Source organism: Diospyros lotus, chromosome 14 (genome assembly GCF_014633365.1).
Source record: "Diospyros lotus cultivar Yz01 chromosome 14, ASM1463336v1, whole genome shotgun sequence".
NCBI lineage: Eukaryota > Viridiplantae > Streptophyta > Magnoliopsida > Ericales > Ebenaceae > Diospyros > Diospyros lotus.
The window spans coordinates 22,949,545-22,975,596 of NC_068351.1; the positions used below are offsets into that span (position 1 = coordinate 22,949,545).

At 36.9% G+C, this 26,052-nt stretch overlaps 1 protein-coding gene across 2 annotated transcripts in view; it reads left to right on the forward strand.

The window, feature by feature from the left end:
• The window catches only part of LOC127790316 (uncharacterized), a 58,595-nt gene extending 33,761 nt beyond the window's left edge, over window positions 1-24,834 (forward strand). Inside the window, exon 9 of one of the 2 annotated variants that reach the window (XM_052319763.1) lies at window positions 24,768-24,834. In XM_052319763.1, the coding sequence (XP_052175723.1) occupies window positions 24,768-24,819 (52 nt within the window). In that variant the 3' untranslated portion in view covers window positions 24,820-24,834. Of the gene's footprint in view, window positions 1-7,739; window positions 8,150-24,767 lie in introns of those variants that run through there. The other variant, XM_052319762.1, reaches the window with a different exon arrangement.
• Window positions 24,835-26,052: the final 1,218 nt, after the last annotated feature.

Sequence of the window (26,052 nt, forward strand, 5' to 3'; positions counted from 1 at the left end):
GGTGAAGATATGAGTTTTTTTCCTATTAATTGTAGAATGGATTTTGGAAGAGGAACATTAAGTTTTCTACCGTTAGTTTGGGATAATCACTATTTGGTGATGTGTATTAATTTGGTGACTTGGCTTATTTTTATTGGAAAGGCTGCTAAAGGGACAAGAAATGGGGACAACAAATCTAGACTCGATTAATATATGTGATATATTATACATACATGCACGAGAAGCTTTCGTTCTTCTTCTTGTTCCCGTGCTTCTTTTCTCGGCCATTATATTATATACGAAATAATATATATATATATATATATATATATTAGGGCTATCCATTCCAGCCCTAGTCTCTTTCAATCTCTCGGCTGTAAATGTACTATGCACATATGATATGTATATATATTTATATATTATGAAGGGGTAGTGCGCATGGTAGTTTCGCCTTCTTCCTTCCTCACGGCATTCTCCATTTGTCTTGTGTATATATATGTGACATATATTAATAAGAGATTTGAGATAACGGGATGAAGACGATGTGCGATTGGGTTGGAGTTTCTTGGAGAAGCTTTAGGATGAGAGGCCTTGGATGGAAATTAATCGCGAAAATTGGATGCTTGAAGAACGGGTAGCAAAGGTGTTTTCGACGAAGCTGTTTGTTGTCTTAGTTGCAGCGGTGACCGATGTGGCAGCCAGTGAACAACGTCTTGGACATCGCAAGAGTTGTCGGCGACTGAGAATGGATTGTTGTAGGTGGCTAGTGGTGGTTGTGGTTTGTTCTCTGGGGATTCCAACAGTTATGATGACAAGAGTTGTCAGCGGTGACAGTGTTGTGGTTTCTGACAAGGTTCCAATGGCTGTCCGACAAGAGTTGTCGGTGGCGAATTTACAGCCACAACCCTTTTTGCTATATCCCACTTCAAAGTCCATGAGATGGATAGCCCGCTGGTAGAACTATCCAGCTCCTATTCACCTTTGTTGAGATGGTCCTAGCACGAGTCTAGTGAATGGCTCTAGGGCGGCCTATGGGTGGGCTAACTTGGTCCCCTACACTTGTAAGGGTGGCTTGGTGAGCCAATGTTAGGTACCGAAGTTGGTTTGGGAAGCTGGTTTGTGAGTTGGTACGTGATAGGATCGCGAGAGCTCAATCAGGACACCAAAGTGTTCGGGATAGTTGTGCAACAAAAGCAACCAACATGTTCTTTGAGTTTGAGGTAAAAGTTACCATTTATTGCATTTCCATAATGTATGGTTTTGTTATATGCATGTGGCTGCTATCATTGTGTCATGCAAGAAACGGTCCGTTTTCGCTGCTTATTTGTATAGTTTTTGAAAAGTTTAAAAAAATCAATGTCTTCTTGCATCTACCGCTAAGCGTTAGTGCACATAATCGTTGCTTCCTTTCAGTGGTATCAGAGCCTCCGCTTAGTGATTTTAGCCTATGCATGTGTTTGTGTAATGGTTTTCTTGTTTTAGACATGGATGTTGCTTCCTATTTTTGTGAGATTTGTCGAGATTGTCGATTGATTGCCCAGATTGTCAATTGATTCTAGTGTACGCCTTGAGAAATAGTTGATTGTTTTGAAACGGGTCAACCATTTTTGGGAAACCCAAAAAAGAAGTCGATCGGTGCTGGAACCTGTTGATTGGTTGGAAAATCTACTAAAAACAATCGACAGTTTTCCAAGGGTAGTTGACCGTTTGAAATGGGAGAACTATCGACTGTTTTGAGAAATTGGTTGACCATTGGTCTTGTGGCTGCTTGAAAACCTTTGGCACTTATGAACATTATCAATTTGCCAATTATGATTTTTCAGTAGGTGTCGGAAAGCAATAAGATTGCATTGGATGGCAAAACCGAAAGATGTATGATATGAGAAGTTAATAGTTCGAAAAGTGGCATGCATTACATAGACATAGTTTTATATTATTTGTGTTTCGCGCTATTTCAATGAGATCAAATAGGTGATCATGGACTAGATTCAAAGTGATTGAATAGATGAATGTTACAGGTATTTAATGAGATTAAATTGTAACTTATTCTTTCATTCGGTATGTAAGAGACATAAGTCTCCATTTTTTTTTCATTTATAGATTTTCAAATGTATTATACATTAGTCTGTAAACTGAAGAAGAAGTATTAAGAGTTGATGTGATGGAGCAAGGAGACATCAAAAGTTGGTGACTCGAAGGCCGAAAGAGATCAAGCATATGTGATGTGTTTGTATGTGTCTCTTATTGCTTCCTTAATTAAATTTAGAGGCTTGTATTTAATTAATAGCGAAAGTCCATGATCATTCAGTTATTAATTATATGCATTTTGTTTTGTGATGTATGTGATACATAGTGAAAACTTAATGCATGTGCAAAGTGAGATCTAATTAAAGATGAAACGTCTTCCTTAACTGTGCAAAATAAATATTAAATTAAAGCGATAAATATGATTTATCATGGCCCTTCGTTGCCGTAAGAAGATCATCACTCAATTGGGTGTATTCTGACCATGGATACATATGAGGGTGCATTTAAGGAGAGTTGATTGGTTGACCTATCAAAGCATGTGATGTCAGTGTCTCTACCATGCCAAAGAATCTATAATGTGAGGCCATAAGCATTGCAAATAGATCACTGGCTAGGGTGATGGTCAAATCTAACTGTGTTATCGGTCCGTGAAACTATTATGAGGATTTGGTGGCATAGGGGCCGAAGATTGAGCTCCACATGAGATGTGGAAAGGGATAAGGAGTTGTCTTTTCAATCACCCATTACGAGTCCTTTGGGATTCGTGTTTACCACCCGGGAAGTATGGGATTTGAAAAGTTTAGTGGGAGCACCACTTGTGGGTGTTTTCACTAAATTGTCATTTAAGTCCACTCAAGTATGTGCTAATCTAATCAATTATCCTTATTTTTTACTCGACTATTTGTGCGACAAAATTGAAAAATATAGCTGTTAATTAACCATTATGTGAAGCGATCAAAGAGGACAATTTTAACCATTTGAGATTTCTTTCATTATTTTATGCAGTCTAATTGCTTTCTCTATTAATAGAAAGAAAAATATGCTTATATATGTTATGTCAAATGCTTTATCCTTAGTATTTACATATTTTGTATAACTAATTTAACTGTTGTTAGTCAAATCAAAGAAGTTGTTGAGATGTACAAGTATAGATATTCAAGAACTCAAAACTTCTATATAAGGCCATGAACTGTATGAGATCAAGCTGTTGTTGCCTAGCTACATCAAGCTGAGATACAACCAGTTCAAGTCTATGGCTGCTTGAGCTTTCCTCATGTTCATATTCTTCCTTCAGCTCAAGTCTTCACCTGGTTATGCTTCATGAATATCTTTCAAAACTAGCAAACTTTAAGAGAACGGAGTGATTGTATTCCTATCTTTTACAGTTTTCTTGTACATTCCCTCGCAAGCTGTAATTCTTATTTTTTGAGGGACATTCTTGTTGTAAGCTATATTTCTTATCTATTCTTAACAAGTGATTGTAAGGGTTTTACCTAATCTTATGAAAAGGTATGTAGGGTTTCTGCTTTCACCTTAAAAGTAGAGGTTACAACAAAATTTGAAAAAACGAAGGTTCCAACTTAATTTTAAAAAGTTGATGTTTCAGTTTAGACTATAAAAACTGAGGTTTTAGCCGAGGTTGTAAAAATTGTATGAGTTGTAGTTGATCTCTTAAAATGCTATTTATTTAGTGAAGTGTTTTTAAAATTCTTAGTGGGGAGTTATGGTAGTGGATGTTAGCCTTTTAGCTAAACTACTCTAAATGTTGTCTTATGGTTGACTTCTGCTTCTCTTTGTATTTAACTTTCACTTGCATTTACATTTTATACATTAAATTATTTCTTTACCTTAAGCACAAATTTTTCCTTATCATAGCATGAATTTTGTTATCACAAATGTCTATCATTGACAATCGTTATTTTTGGCAATAGTTCTTGGTTGAAAAGATAATTATTCAAAATCAAATTTTATGCATGGATATCAAAATTTGCAAAATTTTGAAAACACCCAATTCACTCCCCTCTTGGGTGCACATTTCTAAAGGAAACTTACTTAATATATTGAATTTTTCCATGGATTCTAGTCTTAGGATTAATCCGATCTTGCAATCATTGTTGGATTCTTACACTACTTGAACATTTGATAGCCTTCAATCGATTTTTAAATATGCTACACAAGGAATACTCGATTGACTAATTTTTGGCATTCGATTTTTCATGTTATCACTTGAGTATACCAATCCTAGGAGCCGATTTAATAAAACAATGTTGAACCCTATTCTTTGTTCCATCTTAAGTATTTGACTAGTAATCTAATTACTCGATTATTGACTTATTCTATAGACTTTAAATCTTATAGCAATTTGATCACTCGATTAAATGACATTTTAAATTGATTTGAGATTTAAGCATTAATGTTTAATATTTTAGCACATTTTCTTCACTCGATTGGTGAAAAATTTATTGGATTTTTTATGCAAGCACAGAACCTTGATATTTTAGCATTTTAACTCTAATAGATTGGTGAATATACGTCACTCAATTTTTATCCAAATACTCAAAACTACTTTGAACACTCAATTGGATGATTACTGTTGAGAAATTTGTATTTTGATTTACGAAGAAAATAATTTTGAAAAATCCTTCTTTAGTAAATTTAGTTTGTGGATGATTTCCAAAACATTCTTTCTCTAAATTGGAGAACTTCACACATGCGCACACACACGGACACACACACACACATATCCTTCAAATATGGTTTTACATTAATCGAGCATGATGTTAAATTTTTGAGAAAATTCTTTTGAAAAATAAGCTAAGTATAAAAAGCCCTTTACAAAAATAATTTAGTACTGCTCAACATTGCTTTCATGTTAATCGAGTATTGAAGTTCTTCATTCAATTATCATAAGTACCTGCTCGAGTATATGTTATACAATATCTATATCTTTTAAAGTTACAATCGAGTATGGAACTTTGTATAATCAAGTGTTAATATTTCAACACTCAAGTATGCCTTGGAGATTAATCGAGTATCTCTATAATATTAAAATCTGAGCATATATTGAATCGGGTAAAGCCTAGTTTTCAATCGACTAATATACTTGAATTAATCGAGTATCTATATCTGTTAGTCGAGTGCTTTACACATATCTTGTTTTTCATTTGAAAAATCAATCTAGTAATATTTCGTGTGCTTTTCAAGTTAGTTGATTATGTGCTTTTGGCAAAATCTTTCATTTGACTATTAAAGTTCCCTTAGTTGAGTAACTTATGCATGCTTTCTATTTCTCAAAAATTATAATTGAGTAAAGCCTGTTGTAATCGACTATATGTGTTTCTAAAAGCCGAGTATATTTTTTAAATTAGTTAAGTAAGGTTTGGACTGTCTTTGGCCAAGTTTTTGAACTTCAAAGTAAACTGAGTATCAATTGTTTGTACTCGAATATATATTTTTGTTAGTTAAGTCAGTCTGGCCTAGTAGTCGAGTGATTAATGCATAGTCTCTGTGGCTTATGAGTTAGTCGAGTTATGCTTGGTCATACCTGAGTAAGCTCTACATATAATCAATTACTTGAATTGTCTAACTTATGACGACCCCACCCTTAGAAACCCCGACTGAGGCACCAAGGGAGGAGTGCCAAGAAGAAATGGTACCTGTTGGAGTCGTAAGAGAACACGCCCCGACATTTAATAATCAACCACATGACTATACATATATATATATACATACATAAGATCAAACATCGTGTACTATCACATACAATGGGCCACCCACTCAAAGCATTACAAAAGAAGACAAAACAGGACCCTCAAAGGCTATACATCCATAAACTCGGGCACCATATCAAAAGGAGACCCCTAAAGATCTTTTATCTGTGTAGCTTTGTACACATCTAGACATTAGACCACACGTTGCTAGGCTCCCTATCAACCATAGTATTGCCTCTACTTGGAATGATGCAAAAACAAATAAGCTACAAAGCCTAGCAAATAATATAGAATAAAAGACAACGAGAGTATCAGGGTCCAACCTTAGGGGATAGTGAACACCTTATTCATGCATGTATAAAGAAGTGGAATCATGCCACGCACACACATCATGTACATATAGGTGCATCCATCCGTTCCATGCTAACCTCGAGTCACCACAATTTGAATAGAGAATAAAATGCATACTACCACAGAACCATTAAACTTAATTATATTAGGGGATCTAAGTCCCACCCGAGCTCGATGGTGTTACACCATAAGGTATATCCTAACGGATCTAGTCTGTAGCATGCAATACATAACACATTTAATCCACAAGATCATGCCATACATCACAAAATATCACGCTCCACACACATCCCATGCATAGAATCCCTCATAATCTACATGTAAAAGGCCAATCAAACTCGTATAATCATGGTTAATATGCATGGAAAGCATCTAAGAGTAGGGTAGTATGAGCCGAGAGGGAGAAGAGGGTAATTTAAACTTGTAGGAGGCTTTTGAGCCAAACAAGAGAAAATCAGTCGACAGATGCCTTTGCATCTGTCGACTTATTGCCCATAAAAAGGCAATCTGTTGACAGATTGCTTTCTGGGAGGCAATCTGTCGACTAACAGAAGCCTGAAAAACCCGATTCCCTTGCTTCTCTCACTTGAACCTTGGCAAGATGATTCAAACTCTTGCCAAATCTCCACCCTATCAAACAAAACATCATTCCCAAGAAAGAATAGGGAGAACAAATCTCTTTGGAAGCATTAACAAGGGGTTTAAACAAAAAGAAGCAAGTGAATTACAATCATGTAGAGGTTTGGCCCCCAAACCAGAGAGTTTGGCAAAATCCAACTCAAAAGCTGAAATCTTAGATTTATAACCATGAAAAAGGATTAGAACTTGCCTTAGCTTCCCTCTTTGACAATCCCTAGCCTTCCTTTACCCTCAACACAGTTTGTAAGTTGACAAACATAGAGATTTCTATCTCTTTTTAACCACAAAACAGAGGGAAAACAAGATTCTAGGTTAGAGAAGATATAGGGGATGAATTCCCTACCTGGAAACCCTTCTTTGAGATCCTTGGTTGCCACTAGAAGAAGAGAAGAGGTACCCTAGTCTTGGGAAAGAGCTTCTCTCGATTCCACTGCCTTAAATTTCCTCTTTCTTCTAACCTTTCTCCTATTTATACTTTCCCACTTTTTGATTTAATTTAATGTCCATATTTCCAGCCCCTTTAAGCTTATTAAATTCCCTAATTTGCATTTCATTTATTTGAATTTTATATCCATTTACCTTATGTTTAAGCCACCTCTCTATTTAACCTTTGTCTTTGACTATTCAACTCTTTTGCTTGCTTTTCCTTTGACTTCTTAATCTTCCTTACTCTTTCAGGCCACCTTGCACCTAGCAAAATAATTCTCTAAGTTATTTTTTTCCCTACATGATAGGTAATTCCTAGAATAGTAGTGTAACCATATCATATTAACGGGGTGTTATAGTCCAATTGATTGGAGTATTGTATTAGTCGAGTATCTCTTTAACCCAGTTGAGTAATTGTCATCTACTTTTTAAAACTATAGCCATTAGGCGCATTCAATGCTTGACAGTTTTTACTTTTCAAATCATTTAATATATTTCAGACAACATGAGCTTTCTTGAATGAATTAATAAATGTTGTTTAATATTGTTAGAGACAAATAGAACATTTAATTTGAATTCTACCATGATAGCTAACATTCAATGCAGGAAATTTATAAATAGGAGTGGAAGCATCTTGAAGAAGGTTACCGAACTACTTGCGCGATTCATACCAACTTCTAAGAGCTTCAAAAATCTTCCTACATTCTATTCCTGCTTCTCATGTGCTTCTATTTAAAATCTTTCAGTGAGAATCCTTAGAGACCGTGCTTCATTCAAAAATCTTGTAACTCTCTCTGTTAAGAGAAGAGCATCTATGCTTACTGTTTTACTCATTCTTCTCTTGAGATATCTTTTCACAATCTTTTGTGAACTTGTAAAAGGTTACGCCTTAGCTTTTAAAAGGTAGTGGTTGTGGCTTAGCCTACTTGAAAAGCCAAGTTGTAAAGGCTATACCTTATTTTGTGAAAATGTTGTGATTATGGCTGAGCCCATCTGAAAAATCCAAGTGTAAAGGTTAGTAGTTGATCCTTCAAAAACTACTAGGTAAGATAATACACCAGTGGGTGTGATTGCAAAATCCTTGGTCGTGGATTAAGGTAGTGGATTAAGCAGTTGAGACTGAACCACTATATATATTGTGTTCTTCTTTCTTTATTTCATTTACAACATTCCTACTTTGATTTATTTTATTCTAGTGTATTTCTCAAAAAGGGTGAAAAAACTTAATTCACCCCCTATCTTAAGTTAACTAGTGTATCAATTACCATGGTTGTTTGAGATTAACAAGTTGATACTCGATTTACCCTTACCAAGCTTGTTTTAATACTTTATTATGTAAAATATCTTCTACTCCATACCTAACAAGAGTTCACTTGAGTGGTAGTGTGAAAGATGGTTAAAACAACTTATGCCTATTTCACTCATTCAAATACCTAGTAATCTCTTATTCAAGTAGTTATGAATTCAATTTCCACTAGAATCATGCGTAAGGGCTCACTCGAATATTTGATATAGTGTGTCGTTATGTTTCGGAGATGAGGGGTGGTAATATTGGTGTCTCTCTAGGTATGCGTCGATTTAATAATTTCATTTTGGAGTTTTCGCTTTAGGACTTGGTCTTTTGTGGCCCCATTCTAATGTTGAATAATAAGCGCTCAGGAGAGGATTGTATCTTTTGAAAGCTTTAGAGTTCTTGTGAATGATGGTTGGCTTAGTAGGTTCCAGTAGGGCTATCTTCTTACAAGTAGGGGTATCGGACCATAGTCCTGGGGTGGAAAAATGGGCCTCCACTGGGCTTTTTCAAGTTTCTCCAGCCTAGGGGAGGCCTATTTTGCTTCCTTAATCACTTAGCAGATCACCCTTTATTTCTTGACAAAGTGAGGTCATCCTGGGGTTTGGTGGAGCATGGTGATTCAATGTATAGCCTGGTCTGCAAGCTTAAGTCTGTAAAAGGGGCAATGAAGTCCCTCAATAATTCCCATGGTTATATTACTGAGAGAGTCATGGATCTTAGGGCCAGGTTATATCAGGTTCAATAGAATCTCATTGATAACCCTAGTGATTTTGATCTTCGATAGAGAGAGTTTGAGTTAAGCGAGAATTTATTGGCTTCCTAATCCCAAGAGTCGGAGTTCCTTAGGGTGCGAGCGCATGTGCAATGCTCTGCGGAGGGCAACCGTTATTCTCAGTACTTCTTCCAGTCTATGGTGACTCAGTGTAATTATGGGAAGATTCTTAGTTTGCAGAGGGATGATGTTACCACGATGGGCTCTAATTAGGAGGTAGTTGGGACTCTAGTGAACTATTACAAGAATCTGTTGGGTAATAGTGCTCGGGTGTTGGGTCTTCATTTGAGAGATATCGCCTTTTTTGTGGTTAGGCAGGTGGCCAGTGATAGTTGGGAGGGTCTTACAGCTCCTGTGACTCTAGAGGAGGCTAGGCAGGTTCTGTTTAGCATGGGAGATGACGGGGCCTGATGGCTTCACGGTTAAGTTCTCTAAGAGAGCCTGGGATGTTGTGGGATCTGATGTGGTAGAGGCTCTTAGGAATTTCTTTGGTTTGGGGCATTTTGGGAGAGGTTAATGCCACAGTGATTAGCTTGGTCCCCAAGGTTTCCCATCAAGAGTCTCCTACCTAGTTTAGGTCGATCTCGTGCTGTAATGTCATATACAAAATATTTCGAATATCTTGGCTAATAGGCTAAAGGTAGTGCTTCTAGGCTTGGTTGATGAGTCTCAGATAGCTTTTGTGCCAGGCTGATCCATAGGTGATAATGTATTATTAGCCTAAGAGTTAGTGCATCAATACCATCTTCATAAGGGCCAGCTGAGGTGTGCTATGAAATTTGACTTGGCAATGGCTTACGATTCGATGGAGTGGGATTTTCTTTTAGCGATTATTCAGTTGATGAATTTCCCGCTGCAATTCTGTACTTGGATTCGAGAGTGTGTCACCACTCCTCGCTTCTCAATCAAGATAAATGGCCAATTGCGTGGGTTTTTTCAAGGTAGGGGCTTGAGGCAGGGAGACCCACTATCGCCTTACCTGTTTGTGCTGGTCATGCAAGTGCTACAGGGTATGGTTAGCTAGTACGCTCAGTCTCTCAAATTCAAGTTTCATTGGAGATGTGAGCAATCCAAGACGATGATGCTCATGTTTGCTGATGATTTGTTACTGTTCTCTCATGGAGATGTTGCATTCATAAGAATCCTCAAGGACTGTTTGGGGAAATTTTCTCTAATGTTTGGTTTATGTGCTAACCCCGCGAAAAGTATTTTTTTTATTTCTTGTCGGGATGCGGCCTTGAGGGAGAATTTGTTCCTTGCTTTGGAGTTTTGTAGAGGTTAGCTCCCCATGAAATATCTAGGTGTCCCCCTGTTATCGACGAAGTTAGAATATGGGGATTGTAAGCCTATCTTGGATAAAGTTAGGAGTCGAGTGTGCTCATGGCGTAATCGATTGCTGTTCTTTTTGGGGTAGGCTTCAGCTGGCTCATTTGGTCTTTGTCACGATTTACCTGTACTTGGCATCTGTCTTCTTGCTTCCTAAGTGAGTGATTAAGGCGCTAGAGAGCATTATTAGGAATTTCCTTTGGAGTGGGTCAGACGGGGACTCCTACAAAGCTAAGGTTGCATGGCGAGATGTGTGTTGTCCTAAGGAGTAGGGGGGTCTCTTGTTAAAGCCCCTTTATGTCTGGAATTAGGCTACGGTGACAAAGTTAATTTGGAGACTTTTGTTGAGTGAGCATGATTCTTTGTGGGTAAAATGGTTCCATACATTTTGAATCAAGAACAAGCGTCTGTGGATGCTTCCAGGGCCACATTCTTGTTCCAGTACTAGAGGAAACTCTTATATATCCGATATGTGGTTAGAGATAAGTTTGGTTGGAAGGTGGGGGTCTTTCTGTGGTATGATAAGTGGCACCCGCTTGGGATTTTGGTCTGTTGTTTCTCCTGTTAGCTCCCTTGGTGGTTGGTATCCCAATTACAACTCGTGTTTCTGACATCATTGTCGATGGTAGGTGGGCCTGGCCGTCGGACCTGGTATCTCCTTCTCTGGAGCTTATCTAGCTACGAATGCCAGGCCCCCCTAGGGTTGGGAGTAATGACGTGTTGAGTTGGACTTTGGCCTCAAATGGTGCCTTTTCTATTAGGTCTGTCTTATAGGGTTTGTTGGAGCAACAGAACCTGGTCCCATGGCATCAGTTGGTTTGGTTTGGATATGGAGTCCCTGCCTATTCTTTTATTTTATGGTTGGCAGTTAGAGAACGATTATATACTCTTGATCGTGTTAACCTGTATTTTCCTTTTCCCAATAGATGTTTTCTTTGCAGGGCAGATTCTGAGCGACATAACCATATGTTTTTTGAGTGTTCTTATTCTAAGCAAGTGTTGTCCTTTTTCTGGCTTTCAAAGAAGTTTGCATGGCCTTGGCGTCGATGGGAGACAGGAGTTTTATGGGTGGCTTCTCAGTGGAAGCGTAAGAGCTCGTGGCATGTGGCTAATTGATTGGTTTTGCATGTGATTGTCTACTTCTTGTGGTGTGAGCTCAACAACTGGTGTTGATGAGGTATTGAGCGGTCTACGGACCAGCTTGTCCATCATGTACAGTGTGCCGTGTGGGTACGGTTGGTCACCATCCCTTTCCCCCTTCGCTTCAGAGCCATGCATTGCTGCATTTTTGGCAGCTTCCAACCTACCAACACTCTTGGCTTAGGTAAGCCTTTCTGCATAGTAACTTGGAGTGGGCAGAACCCTTGTGCATCTCCATAGTCAATGGTAGAAAGCTCCTAATACTGGCTATGAATTGACGATGTTGGATCTTTGGGTTGTGTCAATGAGTATCCTGGAGTTGCAAAACTCTAGTGACCAAAGCTGATATTCTCCCTTGATCCTAGCTTTTACTTTGTGCATGATGTCATGTAGAGTGGCTTTGTTGCCTCTTGATATTGCTTGCTCAAGTTGTTGCCTACCTAATAACTTGGAGCGACCAAAACCCCTATGCACCTCCATAGTTAAACGATATGTCGGTCTACTTAGTAACTTGGAGCATGTGGAGCCCCTGTGCATCTCCTAGTAAAATGATAACTCCTGAGTATGACTCAAATTGATGGTCGTGGCCCTGAGTGTTTGTTCCAGTACATGTCTCGGGGTTGATTGCTCAACAACGACCTTTGGTGACTCTTACTCGTTCATCCCTCTGGTCTTAGTTTGTTACTCTATACACATTGTCAGTTTGGTGGCTTTATCTGTGGTTGCCTTCATGTTCGCTGCTTGGTCTTGGTCTCTGCGGAGTTGCACTGGTTCAGATGATGTACCCGGTGTGCCTTTGGTTCTAGAGTTGACACTTTGATCTAGACCTATTACTTAGCATTTATTTTGTGTTACTCCTTTGTTTCTTCTATGTTGTTTAGATCCCGTCTGCGTGAGGATCTTGAGTGCTATGTTTATCTTGTTTTATGTGTTATTGTGCACTAGGGTATGCCTTAGTTTGGGTTCTGTACAGACATTTTTTCGCTATCTATACATATCTCTTTTACTTTAAAAAAATATTTGATATATAATTAAATTTTTATATTAATATATCATCATCAAAACATTATCAACATATGGACTCAACAACAAGCATAAAAAACTTAACATAAAATCTTAATTTTCTTACTCAAATACGGAATTAATCACTTGATTTGAAATCTACAAAAATGATTATGAGATTAATAAGCATGTACTCAAACGAGTCTTTTAATGCTTATTGAAATACTTAATTGATAGTAAGCTCAGTACTATCATTCGGACACTTTGAGTGCTGCTGTGAAGCCTAAACTAACTTTCCAATTACATTCACTCGTTTATCTATAGCTTTACTTCAAAAGAGATACTTGAATACTGTAAGCTCAAACATTCGAATACTCAATCACTAACATATGAGCACTCAAGTGATGGTTTGAAAGTTGATTAAAACTAACTTTCGTATTCCATTCACGCAATTGCTAGAGAGCTTTATAATTAGATATTCTAATAACTTTGCATATATAAGTTGAGTACAATATTTACTACTTAACTAAGAAATCTCCTTTCTAGATTAAAGAGGGATCATTCAATCAAAGCACAACAAGGATGCAACTATATGAGTATAATGATTTCTCATTCATTTTTGTACTAAATCATATATAAGTCAAATAATCACATGTTACTTGAATGAAACAAAACATATTTGAATTCTATTCTAACATTTCATTCAATCACTAATATTGAACTTTCAAGAGATACTTGAAAGATGGCTATATCTAGATATTTCAAGGTAATGCTACTCAATTTCTATTAACTCTCCACTCGAGTGATTAAGCATCACTCAAATGGCATCTTGAAGAGTAGATTGACCAAGTACTACTTGATTCAACTAGCTTTAAATCCTTCAAATGTATGAAATTCGCTTATAAAGCAATAATCATTCAAATTGTAAGATCTTCAAATGTTCATCCATTAATTTTCAGAACATTGAGAACCTTAAAAATGTGATACTAGATATCAAATGAGCAATTTAAGCTCTATGATTCACAACTTGAATATATAAACACTCACTCAAGGACTTTGATGTTTTGACACATAAACATTAAATATGAATATGAAATACATTGCTCGTAGACTTGAGTAATGTTTCCACATAATTTAAGCACCTAGGATATTATCTTAATCCTAATGCTTACTCTTAAGTATCATAAGGTTCAAATGACACTTATTATTATGAATATTAATATATCCCTTGAGAACCTAGAACCATCTATTGATGGATAAAATAGCTACAACCTTATATGAGAACATCAATAGAGATCTGAAACTATCACAACAGAACAACAAGGTAACAAAACATTAAAGTTCAATACATTAAGAAGACATTGGAACATTATGCATTATGAGAAGATAAGTCATATAATCACAATAGAATAAAACAAAAAAATATGATAGTATTAAAAGTTACATTAAAGTTTTGCGTAAAGCACTCATCATCAAAACGTGATTAACAACAAACTCAACAAAATGCATACACGTCCATATGGTAAATCTAACAGCAACAACCGGTTTATTACTTGAATTGAATATAATTCTTTTTCCAGGTGTGGACTTTAGTTAACTTAGAATTATTTTGACTGCCTGCATATGTTCTTCATTCAGATTATGCATAATTTGACTGCTTAGGTTGACAACAAATGCAATATTAGGTCTACTATGAGATATGTATATAATGCGACCAACCAACCTTTGATACCTTCCTTTGTCCACTAGTTGACAGTCTGAATTCTCACCTAGTTTGAGGTTTGGTTCCATTGGTGTGTTGGCTGCTTTTCCTTTGAACAATCCAATCTCTTTCAATAAGTTTAAGACATACTTTTTTTGAGAAAGGAAGATTCCTTCTTTGGAGTATGCTACTTTGATTCCCAAAAAGTACTTTGAGTTTACCTAAATCCTTAATCATGAATTCTGTTGCAAGGCCTTCATTGAGCATTTGTTGCTCCACAACATCATTTCTAGTTAATATGACATCATCCATATACACAAGCAAAGTAGTAACCTTTCCCATTATTGAATGTTTAATAAAGTGGATATGATCTCCTCTACTTTGCTAGTATCCCATTTTTCTCATAGTTTTGGTAAACTTGTCAAAGCATACTCTAGGGGACTACTTAAGCTTATAGAGAACTTTTTTAAACCTACACACCTTGGTGATGGCTCCATAAAAACTTCCTCCTCTAAATCTCCATGGAGAAAGGTATTTTTTACATCAAATTGTTGTAAATTCCATACACAACATACATCCAATGATAAGAGAATTTTTATAATTGTCATCTTTTCCACTAGCGGAAAGGTCTCCAAATAATCTATCCCATAGGTTTATATCTATCCCTTAGCAACCAACCATGCCTTATATCTCTCCAATGTGCCATCTTCCTTATATTTTAAGTTAAAACACCCATCCTCGTCCTATAGGTCTTACTCCCTTTGGCCTAGGCACCATATCTCAAGTTTGGTTCTTCCATGGGTTGTGTCCGATTTTGGTCCTTTAATACATCTTTAACAATTTTAGGAATGACAATGACATTAAGAGAGGACAAGAAGTTTTTATGTTGTGGTGAGGGTTGATGATAGGCGAAGTAATTGGCTAATGGATGTTGTGTACAACGTCTAGTTCATTTTCTAATAGCAATAGATAAGTCAAATCATTGGCAATATAATTGTTATAAGTTGGTGAGTGCGTGATTTCAGTACTTGGACGAGGAGCAGATATTGGTACATGCTAGGAATCCAGAATGGGCTGGGTTCTTTTCTTAAAAACATAGGGAGATCCTTTAAATTTGACAGTAGGTGGCGGCACTGGTTATTTTGTAAGAAAGTCACCCTGTTCTTGTTTATCCTATTCACCCAAACATGAAACTGAGGAATCAAGAATGGGTGGTATTGATATATGAGGGTTTAAAGAAGTTCTTGTTTTTAGCCACCTCAAAGGTGAATCCAAACATGGAAGGTCACCACTGATAGTCTCCTCTTGGTGACTAGTAAGAGAGGAATAAAAAAAAAAAAAGAAAAGCTTTAGTTTCTAGGAAAGTAACATCCTTAGAAACATAGAAATTTTGAGAAGGAGGGTAATAGTACTTGTATCCCATTTGGGTATGAGAGTAGCCAAGAAAGATGCACTTAAGGGCCCAATAATCAAATTTCTCTCTATGTTGTTTATGAAATATGAACAAAAGATACACATCTAAGAGCTTTTAGGGGAAGAGAGGTATGAAGATAGAAATCAGGAAAGTGGGAAAAGAGACACTGCAATGGACTTTGGTGCTAGAGAATTTTAAAAGGAATCCTATTGATGAGGTGAGCTATAGTTAAAACCGCTCCCCCCCCCCCCCCCCAAAAAAAAAAAAAAAAAAAAATGGGAACATGATGACAATGTAGGAGGTCTCGGGTAATATTGTGTAGATGTCTCATTTTTCTTTCAGTAACCCCATTTTGTTGGCGTGTATCAATGTAGGAAGATTTATGAATAATGCCTTCTTGCTAAAAAAAAAGCTATGAATACGTTGATTAAAATAGTTTTGTGCATTATCAGTACAAAATCTCTTAATAGGAGACCTAAATTGGGTAGAAACCATCTTATGAATAATGGTAGAATGGTACTCATTTCTGCCTTATCTTTTAAGAGATATGTTGCGAAAAATCTCTACAAAACAATGGGTTAGTACTCAATCGAAATCAAACCAAAACAACTGAATGCAAGAACAAATGAAGGCAGAAAAATAAACTCCTTGTTTAGCAACAATGGCAGTTACGAAGACTGCTCAAAGGCTTAGATCTGGGCTCGTTTAATCACCACTTACGCAACAAACAACGAATAGGGACATCAAGTCACAAAGGATCCCAAAAGCCCAAAGAACTGAAGCCCTCAAACCCCAAAATCTCTCGGCCGATCGACACCCCTTATCCAAACCACACAAGCTTCCACACACAGTAGGATCCACCAAGGAACATAGAGAAATCACGAAGATATGGGTTCAACAATGGCCAAAAAACTTACCTCAAAGAGAAGACAACAACTCGGACTAAATAGGTGTTGCAAACGCCATTGACGAATAGCCACAACGCACAAGGAAAGTGCGGCCCTCAGCAAGGAAAGAAGCATTTGATCAAGAAGGAAAGAAACCCCAACAAGATCGGCCATCAATGAAGGGAGAATCGGCCGAGAGAGGGAACAAGGGAGAGAACACAATTGACCGCCACACATAGGACACAAAAGGGGAAATGATCCCTTTTATATTAAGGGCCTATGACACAAAGTGAGAGAAAATGGGCTTGGGCTTCATGGGCTTCCCCCCTCCTTTGAGCAAATGGGTCAAGGCCCATTTCTCCTCCAAAGGGAGAGTTAAGGGCTTATGACCCAATTTCTATAAATGGGCTGCCAATAAGTGGGTTAAACTGTTGCTTCAATCCCGGGCCAAAACCTATGAAGCTAACCCGAACCATCGTCATTGCCTTGGGCCTCGTTAGGAAACACAAAACCCAACAATCTCCACCTTGATTCCTAATGAGGCCAGCACACACAGGCAACACGAAACAAACATCTAACAAATGCAAAACATGCAACAGATGCAAAAATATGCAACAAATGCATAAAATAGGCAACAAATGCTTAAACAAGTAACAAAAGCTTAAAAAAACAACAAATGCTTACAAGTAACAAAAGCTTAAACATGCAACGAATGCATGAACTTGCAACAAATGCATATCATCCACATAGGAAATGCAACAAATGCATAAACATGTTTTTAAGGCATTCTCTCATCCTTTCACTTAGTCTAGGATCTCTCTAATCCTCCTACTTAGGCTAGGATCTATCTAATCCTTCCACTTAGGTTAGGATCTCTCTTTAAAATGAGTTGGCTAAGACTCTCCACCTTGCTCGAGGTTCTATTCATGACACTCAAAATGCTGAATCTAAGAGTGTGAACACCTCACCAACCTCACTAGGGTCATAGGAAGTCACTACATTAGCCTTTTCTTTTTCTTTTCCCGTTTGTTTGTCCTTCTTGACATAACAATCCTTAATAAAATGTCCGATTTTCCCACAACTGTAACACTTCTTACCCTTCCCTTGGGTTTTGGACTTTGACCTACCTTTCCCTTTCTTGTTACCTTCCTCTTGACTCCTTAACTGAGACCTACCCTTTATCACGTGAACCTCACCATATTTTCTCTCACTTTCAAGTCCCATTTCTTTGCTCCTAAGAGAATCTATGACAATTTCTGGTGTTAGAGTATCCCTACCATACTTAATGGCATTTTTTACATCCTTAGAGGCATTAGGAATGACATTCAAAAAAATTATAGCCTTATATTCCTTAGACACTTTTTCACCACAATTCGTGATATCTTGAACCAACTTGTTAAAGACATCTAAGTTGTCATCTAGGTCTCTAGAGGGGTCAATCTTAAAACTAAAGAAACTTTCAAGCAAATAAAGCTTATTAGGAGTGGATTTTTTAATATATAATTTTTCAATTTTTCCCAAAGTTCTTTAGTTGTGTCAAGTTTTCTTACTTTCTTTAACACTGAATCAGAGAGATGCAAGATTATAGAAGTATAAGCAAGTTCATCTATTTCTAATTTTTGTTCAGCTATTGTGTTTTCAGGATATTTGCCATCTATGGCTTTTGATACTTTTTGTTGAACTAAAATCTCTTTCATTTTCTGTTGCCAAATAGAAAAATCCCCCTTCCCATTGAACACCCCCATTTCAAAATACGTAGTCATGTTCACAAAGTATATGCTGAACACACAAATAAGTAGTGCAACTTACAAAACACTAAGTTTTTCACACTATATCCTAAATAATGGGTATGCACAAAACAAATTCAATCAAGGGGAAAATTTTTAACAGGGATAATACTGATTTTCTACGCACAATTTTAAAGCACTAAGTAGTTAAAATAGCTACAGATAAATCTCAAAAAAATTTCCCAATATTAAAGCAGCAAAATAAACACAGATATGATGCTACCTAAGTGGACTTTCAGAAACACAAAGTTTCAATTTAAAACCTAGGCAGCAGATTCACTTAGAATCAATTCTAACAAAATGGTACCAAAATAACACAGGTTTACTCAACAATATCTAAAAACGCACTAAGCATTTTAGATAACAGTAAATCATAAACAGCTACTAGAACCCACAAAAGATTAGACCAGGCAGAATTCACACACAACACTAAGCAACTGATTTTCTAAGCAAGACTTAACCGCACCAAAACAGGTTATGCTAGCACAAGGAAATCACAGATAATCCTAATTCTAGCAACAAGCAATGGTTACCACCATAGGATAACCCCCAAAACCTAATGGTCACCCCCACATGATGACTTGCTAGTTGTTGAAATTTCAACTAGGGTTTGGAAATTTCTCACCGAGCGGACTGTTTTAATAGTCAGTAAACAGAAAAGAGTTTGAACCACTACTTCTGTCGGAGTTGGCACGCGTCGCTACCGCCGGCTCCTCACGAGCCATCGCTGGTTAAGGGGACTCTCCTTGGTCGATCGATTTTCGGCTATGGGATGTTTCACCCCCGAATTGAATCCTACACACAGCAATCAAGGAAACATAGATTTGGCTTTGATAAACTCTTACCGTGGAATTGAGCCCAAAACTGAAAGGAGATTCTCGATTTGGTCTTGATTTCAAGTAACCCAGGAGCCACATAAGGCTCTGATACTAATTGTTGCGAAAAATCTCTACAAAACAATGGGTTAGTACTCAATCGAAATCAAACCAAAACAACCGAATGCAAGAACAAATCAAGGCAGAAAAATAAACTCCCTGTTTAGCAATAATGGCAGTCACGAAGACTGCTCCAAGGCTCAGATCTGGGCTCGTTCAATCACCACTTAGGCAACAACCAACGAATAGGGAAATCAAGCCACAAAGGAGCCCAAAAGCCCCAAGAACTGAAGCCCTTAAACCCCCAAATCTCTTGGCTGATCGACACCCCTTATCCAAGCCACACAAGCTTCCACACACAGTAGGGTCCACCAAGGAACAGAGAGAAATCACAAAGATATGAGTTCAACAATGGATGAAAAACTTACCTCAAAGAGAAGACAACAACTCGGACTAAATAGGCGTTGTAAACGCCATTGACGAATAGCCACAACGCACAAGGAAAGTGCGACCCTTAGCAAGGAAAGAAGCATCTGACTGAGAAGGAAAGAAACCCCAACAGGATCGACCATCAATGAAGGGAGAATCAGCCGAGAGAGGGAACAAGGGAGAGAACACAATCGGCCGCCACACATAGGGCATAAAAGGGGAAATGATCTCTTTTATATTAAGCGCCTAGGGCACAAAGTGAGAGGAAATGGGCTTGGGCTTCATGGGCTTCCTCCCTCCCTTGAGCAAATGGGTCAAGGCCCATTTCTCCTCAAAAGGGAGGGTTAAGGGCTTATGGCCCGAGTTCTATAAATGGGCTGCCAATAAGTGGGTTGAGTCATTGCTTCAATCCTGGGTTGAAGCCTATGAAGCTAACCCGAACCATCGTCATCGCCTTGGGCCTCATTAAGAAAAACAAAACCCAACAAGATACGCTGAGGTCATCTGAGCACCATTATTAATAAATAAAATAAACCATCTAGCCCTAGAACAATTAGAAACCCTAGATGGTCCTTGTTGAGTAATTTTTAAATTTGTTAGAGTTTTGAATTGATGAGGATATAGGATAATCAACAATGATGATCAAAACAATGTGCTAAAGTTAGTATATATTAGTGAAAATAATTGAGTAATGTATATATATTAATTGAATAAATTAGCTTTCCTAATTGAGTATAAATCCATGGTACTCGAGTAATATAGTGATAATTCATATTAGGTCAGAAAGTTAGTTCTTATAATTGAGTATAAAGTACTATGTAATCGGAGTAATCTACTGATGTAAGTCTTTTATTCGAGTAAAAATCTTATATACTCGAGTAATGTTCTTCTTAGACAAGCCTTAAGACCATATCAAATAAGACTTGTCATTTCAATCAAGTAAATCTTGTTTGTAATCAAGTAAGTAAAAGTTGTGTGAAAAATAATCGATTACAAGTTATAATATATTTGAGTAAGATTGTGTATACACTACTAAATAGGCTTTGTACTTGAGTAGAGAATGTAAGTTTCTAGCTAAATTAATCGAGTATGAAAATTTTGTAATCGAGTAATAATCCAAGTGTACTTGAGTAAACTCATTTTATGATCGAGTATATAACTTCAAAAAATCTGTTGAGTCTCAGGACCCATTGTGTAATTGAGTACTTAAAACATTAATGGAGTAAAGGTTTATGTGTAGTCGAGTAAATATAGCTTTTCAATCGGTATGTATTGCAATTTTCTATCTCAATAATTTAATCGAGTGAAAGCAATTTATAATCGAGTAAGTTAGAAAAATAGTCGATTCAAAAACATCTATATTCGAGTAAGGATACAACTTAGTCAATTAAATAGCATTTTGTACTAGAGTAATGTTTAGCAAAATTTAAAATTTATAGCCGTTATAGCACATTAAATGCAACCAGTCTCTACTAACATTAAATGATCTCCAGACAAATTGTACATGAATTTTCAGGTTCTAATTGATTTTTGAGATGTTGTAGAGATAAAAATGGTAGTTAAGACACATAGAGCATTCTCTCTTTGAAAGATAGCTCAGCATATGCATTAAAGAATATAACCCTATATAAGGAGTTGACAGTCTAAAGAAGAAAGACGAATGTTGTGAACTTGAAAAGAGTTATAACCTCTTGAATTCAAAAGACTTCAAGAGTGCCTTATTATTTACATCAAAAGAGAAGAGAGATTGAACTCACATATTCTCATTCTTTTATCTCTTTGTAAATCCAAGAGAAGTGTTTGTATTTCTGTATCATCTTATACCATCTCTTATACTCTTTATTCACATTTCCTTTGTGATATTGCAAAGGTTAAGCTTGATCCTAATAAGAGGCATTAGTTGTGGCTAACCTTGTTTAAAAAGCCATTGGTTGTAAATGTTTGTAACTGAGCCTATTTTAAAATCTATCCATGTAAGTTGGTTTTATTAAATCATTGGTGAGGAGATAAGGTAGTGGAGTAGGCATAGTCGAACCATTATATATCCTGCGTGTTGCAATCTTTCAATTTTTTTATTTTTTCTTTTGAGCCTTTAAGTTAGTTTTTTAAGGGTAAAAACTTAATTCACCCCCCTCTTAAGCTAACAAGGTTTTACAGTCCCTAAACATCATAATGCACCAAATAAAAAAGAATGAATGGAAGCTTATTATTGACTGGATAGGACATTTGGTGATTTTTAAAGAATTCACAAACATCACAATAAAATTAATCAACATTTAAACTCTTAAATAAAGAAGAATAACATAATTTGCATCAGATTGAAAGGTGGATGGTGTAAACGAAAATGATGGAGCCAGATTTCATTCATGGCAGGTGTAGTTTGTGATAAATAGGCAAGAATAGACTGGTCTCCTTTAGAAGCATCAAAGTCCATCCTTAGATAATATAACCCATTCTATTCCTTAGCAACCTCAATTTGCTTCACCCAGCTTAGTTCCTAGAAAACACAGTCACAGGGAGAAAAAACAACAGGACAGTTAAGGTTTTTGGTTAGCTGATGAACAAAAATAAGGTTGGTAGGGAGGTTAGGGACATGGAGAACAATTTGAATAGAGAGTGATGCATTGAGTTTAAGACCTCCCTAACTTGCTATTGGAATTGTGTGACCATTAGCTATAGTTATTCTTTTGGAACTAAACATAGATTTATAGGTTTCAAAAATAGTTAGATCATAGGTCCTTTGATCAGTAGCCTTTGAATCAATAACCCATAAGCCATTTTTAAAATTTTGTGAAGCATTAAAGTTCTTAAAATTTAGACATGTACCTTTTTTGTGCTAGAGAGTAAGAACCAGTTTGAATAGTTTTCAGGAATGAATGCAGCTTATTAATTTCATCTTCGTTAAGCTTGCCTAGTTCAGAAGTTGTAGAACCTATATTTTCTAGGGGTTTCTTAAGTTCCTTGATTGTGAGACAGGCTTGAGCTTGATTTTTGGGCTATAGATTCTTGAAGCCTCTCATTTTTCTTAGGACAGTCTCCTTTTCATGAAGCCTGAAACATGAGTCTTTAGTGTGCTTTAGTTTCTTGTATTATGAATACCACAAATCTTCTCTACTTTTTTGTTGTTATCTAGGGTAAGAGCCATCTCTTTCTTGCCGTGGCCTTGAATGTGTGACCTCCATCTTGTTGGAAATCATGGTTTACCCCTCAGGATTAGGTTCATCTAGAATAGCTATTCTTATATGTTCTTCATTGAAAATAATAGAAAAAGCTTCATTCAAGGATGGAAGTTTTTTCTTGCCAAGGATTTAGATCCTCCCTTGATCATACTCAAGATTGAGAACATCTAGAAACTCCACAATCTTGTTCCTTTCAAGTATGGAAGTAAGAGTGATAGCATCTTCATTGCATAACATCTTTATATCTTGATAGTGATTTAACTCAAGTCAGTAACCATTCATTTTTTGTAATAGTCAGTCACTGACAAAGATCCTTGTTTGGTATTGGTCATTTTTGTCTTAATCTCAAAGATAACAGAGGTATCTTGCATTTTAGAATAGTTTCTTTTTATTATTTTCCAAATGTCTTTGGTTATAGGAAAAAACATATAGTTTCTACTTGCCTTTTGTAATACCCGAAGTTTTCCTAGGCATTGTTGTTCAAAAAAATAAATGTTTTCTTGGAAATCGGAGGATGCATGTGAAGTTCCGGGGTAATCGTCGAGGAACGAATGAAGGGTTTTTCAAAATATCATGGAAACTACCATGAAGGGGCATCATCTTAAGGTATTTTGGAGAGGTTTAAGGAGTTATAGGGCTCAAGTGATATAAGTGCAAAGAAGTTTTGGGCTAAAGAGTTATTTGAAGAAGTTAAAAATATCTTATGACTAGTTAGTTAAAGGAATCAAATGAGCTAACTTAGTTAGGGAACATAATCATGAAGAATCTTGAAAAACCTAATTAACATGTGGTGGCACATGTTTCAAAGGACACATGTCGCAATGGGGTGAAGTGGCTTAAATCACGTAGAACACGTGGCGCGTCCTACGAAAGCAATGATTACAACCTTATCCAAGTGACACATGACACACTTGGATTGGCCATAGATTCCTATAAATACCAAGCCCTTAGAAGGGACAATCTCACCATTAATCAAGAGCAAAAAGGAAGTGAGTTTGAGAGGAAAAGTTCTACCCAAAAATAGAGTGGAAAAATGCTTCACCAGAAAATTTGGACCGCCACCGTAAAAGGAGTTAAATAGCATCAAAACAGCAAGGTAATTCTAATTTCTTTCCATAGTTCGATAGATAATTGAATAAGGGTCGTGTGAGTTCAAACGGAGGTCAAATCAGAGTTCGGACGAGAGAGAACGGGCTGAAAAATCACAAGAGGTCAAAGCTGGAGGGGCAGCGTGTGCAGCTCATGCGCCACCTGATTGCTGCGAGTGCAGCACGTGGGGGTCCTTCCCCAGCGCGTGAGGGGCCCCCCTGGCCCCAAATTTTGTATACTTGGTCCTTAAATTTATCCCTAGGACTCTATGTAAAAATATTTTAGGTTTGAGTTTCGAAAGTATGTTATTTTTCCAGAAAAACATTCCCAAACCCTGTGAACAGTACCTTATCACTTCCGAACCAGCTAGGTGAGTGCTTCTTGCATCTTTATGATACATACCGAACATTTTGTCTTCACACGGGTAAGGGTGATTACTTGCATAAGCATGACTTTCCTTTAAACCAAGCATTTTCTCTTTCTTTGTCATGCATCACTTGGTGTGTGTCGCTAGCTGAAGTCAGGATCTCATGTTAGATTGGTGAAAAGTCATGGAGATGTGAGAACATGATAGATCAGCGGGGGTGATTGCAACACCTCGGCATCACTACCACACAGGCAGTTTCATATCATTTTGCATATCTCATTTACATGCATGTTATCTCTTCTTGTTGCACTCACTTAGATATAACTATCTAACTTGGGTGTCTCTTACCCCTGGAACATTCAACGTTCCAGGTGGGTTAGTCGTGACAGGTGCCCCGGAATCAAGCCAGAGGAAAGGAAATGAAGCGGTTATCGAATAGTTAGCTTCTTTACGTTTTAATTGCAAAGCGTTGTACTGTAACTTTAGTGTGAGTTTTACTTGTTGTAAAAGGGAGCCTAAATGATCCTTAGATTTCCAAGTTGTATTATGGCTTTTCAGGTGATTTTTGTGTTAAAAGCATACAGTGGAAGTCTCAAATATCTAGCTTATGGTTTTTATAAAGTTTTCAGGTTCGATCATTTGCTTCCATTGGCAAAGGCTTCCATAAACACCCTTTGATTATCATGTGGTTGTTAGCGTCATCATGCATTTAAGTATGTGTACCTTGGAAAAAGAAAAGTGGGGCGTTACACCTTTAGCAGCATAGAACTCCAAAGTCAATTACATCCTCAACGTCCTAGGCAATAAATGAAAGATTAAAGGCTTGGGGTGCTGGTCCAACTAAATGGGCAATCTTTCCTCATCCCCTAGAAAGGTTTTTACCAATTGAGATCATTAGAGATAGTTCCTACCATCCAATCGGTATGAGTGGTGCATCCTTTGTAACTCATTAGTAGTAGAGGGAAGGTTTTTCAAATAGAGTAGTGTTTACTATAGCCATAGGAGTTGTCTCAAAAATTTCAAACATGGTATAATAATTAGTAGGATATTAGGCACTAAAGGCTAAAAAGAAGTAAAGCAATGAAGGAGAATATGTGGCGATGAAGACACACAATAATTGAGCAATGAAGGCAATGAGAAGGTTGAAATTATGGCTCTGATAACATGTGAAGAAAGAAAGAAAGAATGATTGTTTTGACTTAATTTACATGTTTGATACAACCCCCATTTATAAGGTTAGAGATTTGCACAAATAAAAAATATTTCATATGTAGAATAATAGGAAAGATTATATTCACAAGAAATAGGAAATAAATCAAACTAACTAGGCTAGTAATTTATCCCTAAAATCAGCCTACAAATCAAGAATGTTCCAGTGAATCATTCCTTATATTTCTAATGAGAATTAACAATAACAAGAATCATTAATAACAAGTAGGGCATATCAAAATGCACGCCACACACCTCAACCAAACTACACCCACTATCATGCCCATGCTCTCTTTCCTTAAACTAGACACCAACCCCTAAATTGAATGGATTCTGGCAATGTGTCAAGCGTTGAGGGATTCAATAATCAGACTAACCAAGATATCAATAAATGGTTGAATTTAAAGAGGATATTTGTCGCTGATTCTGATGGAGTGTAATGTTTCT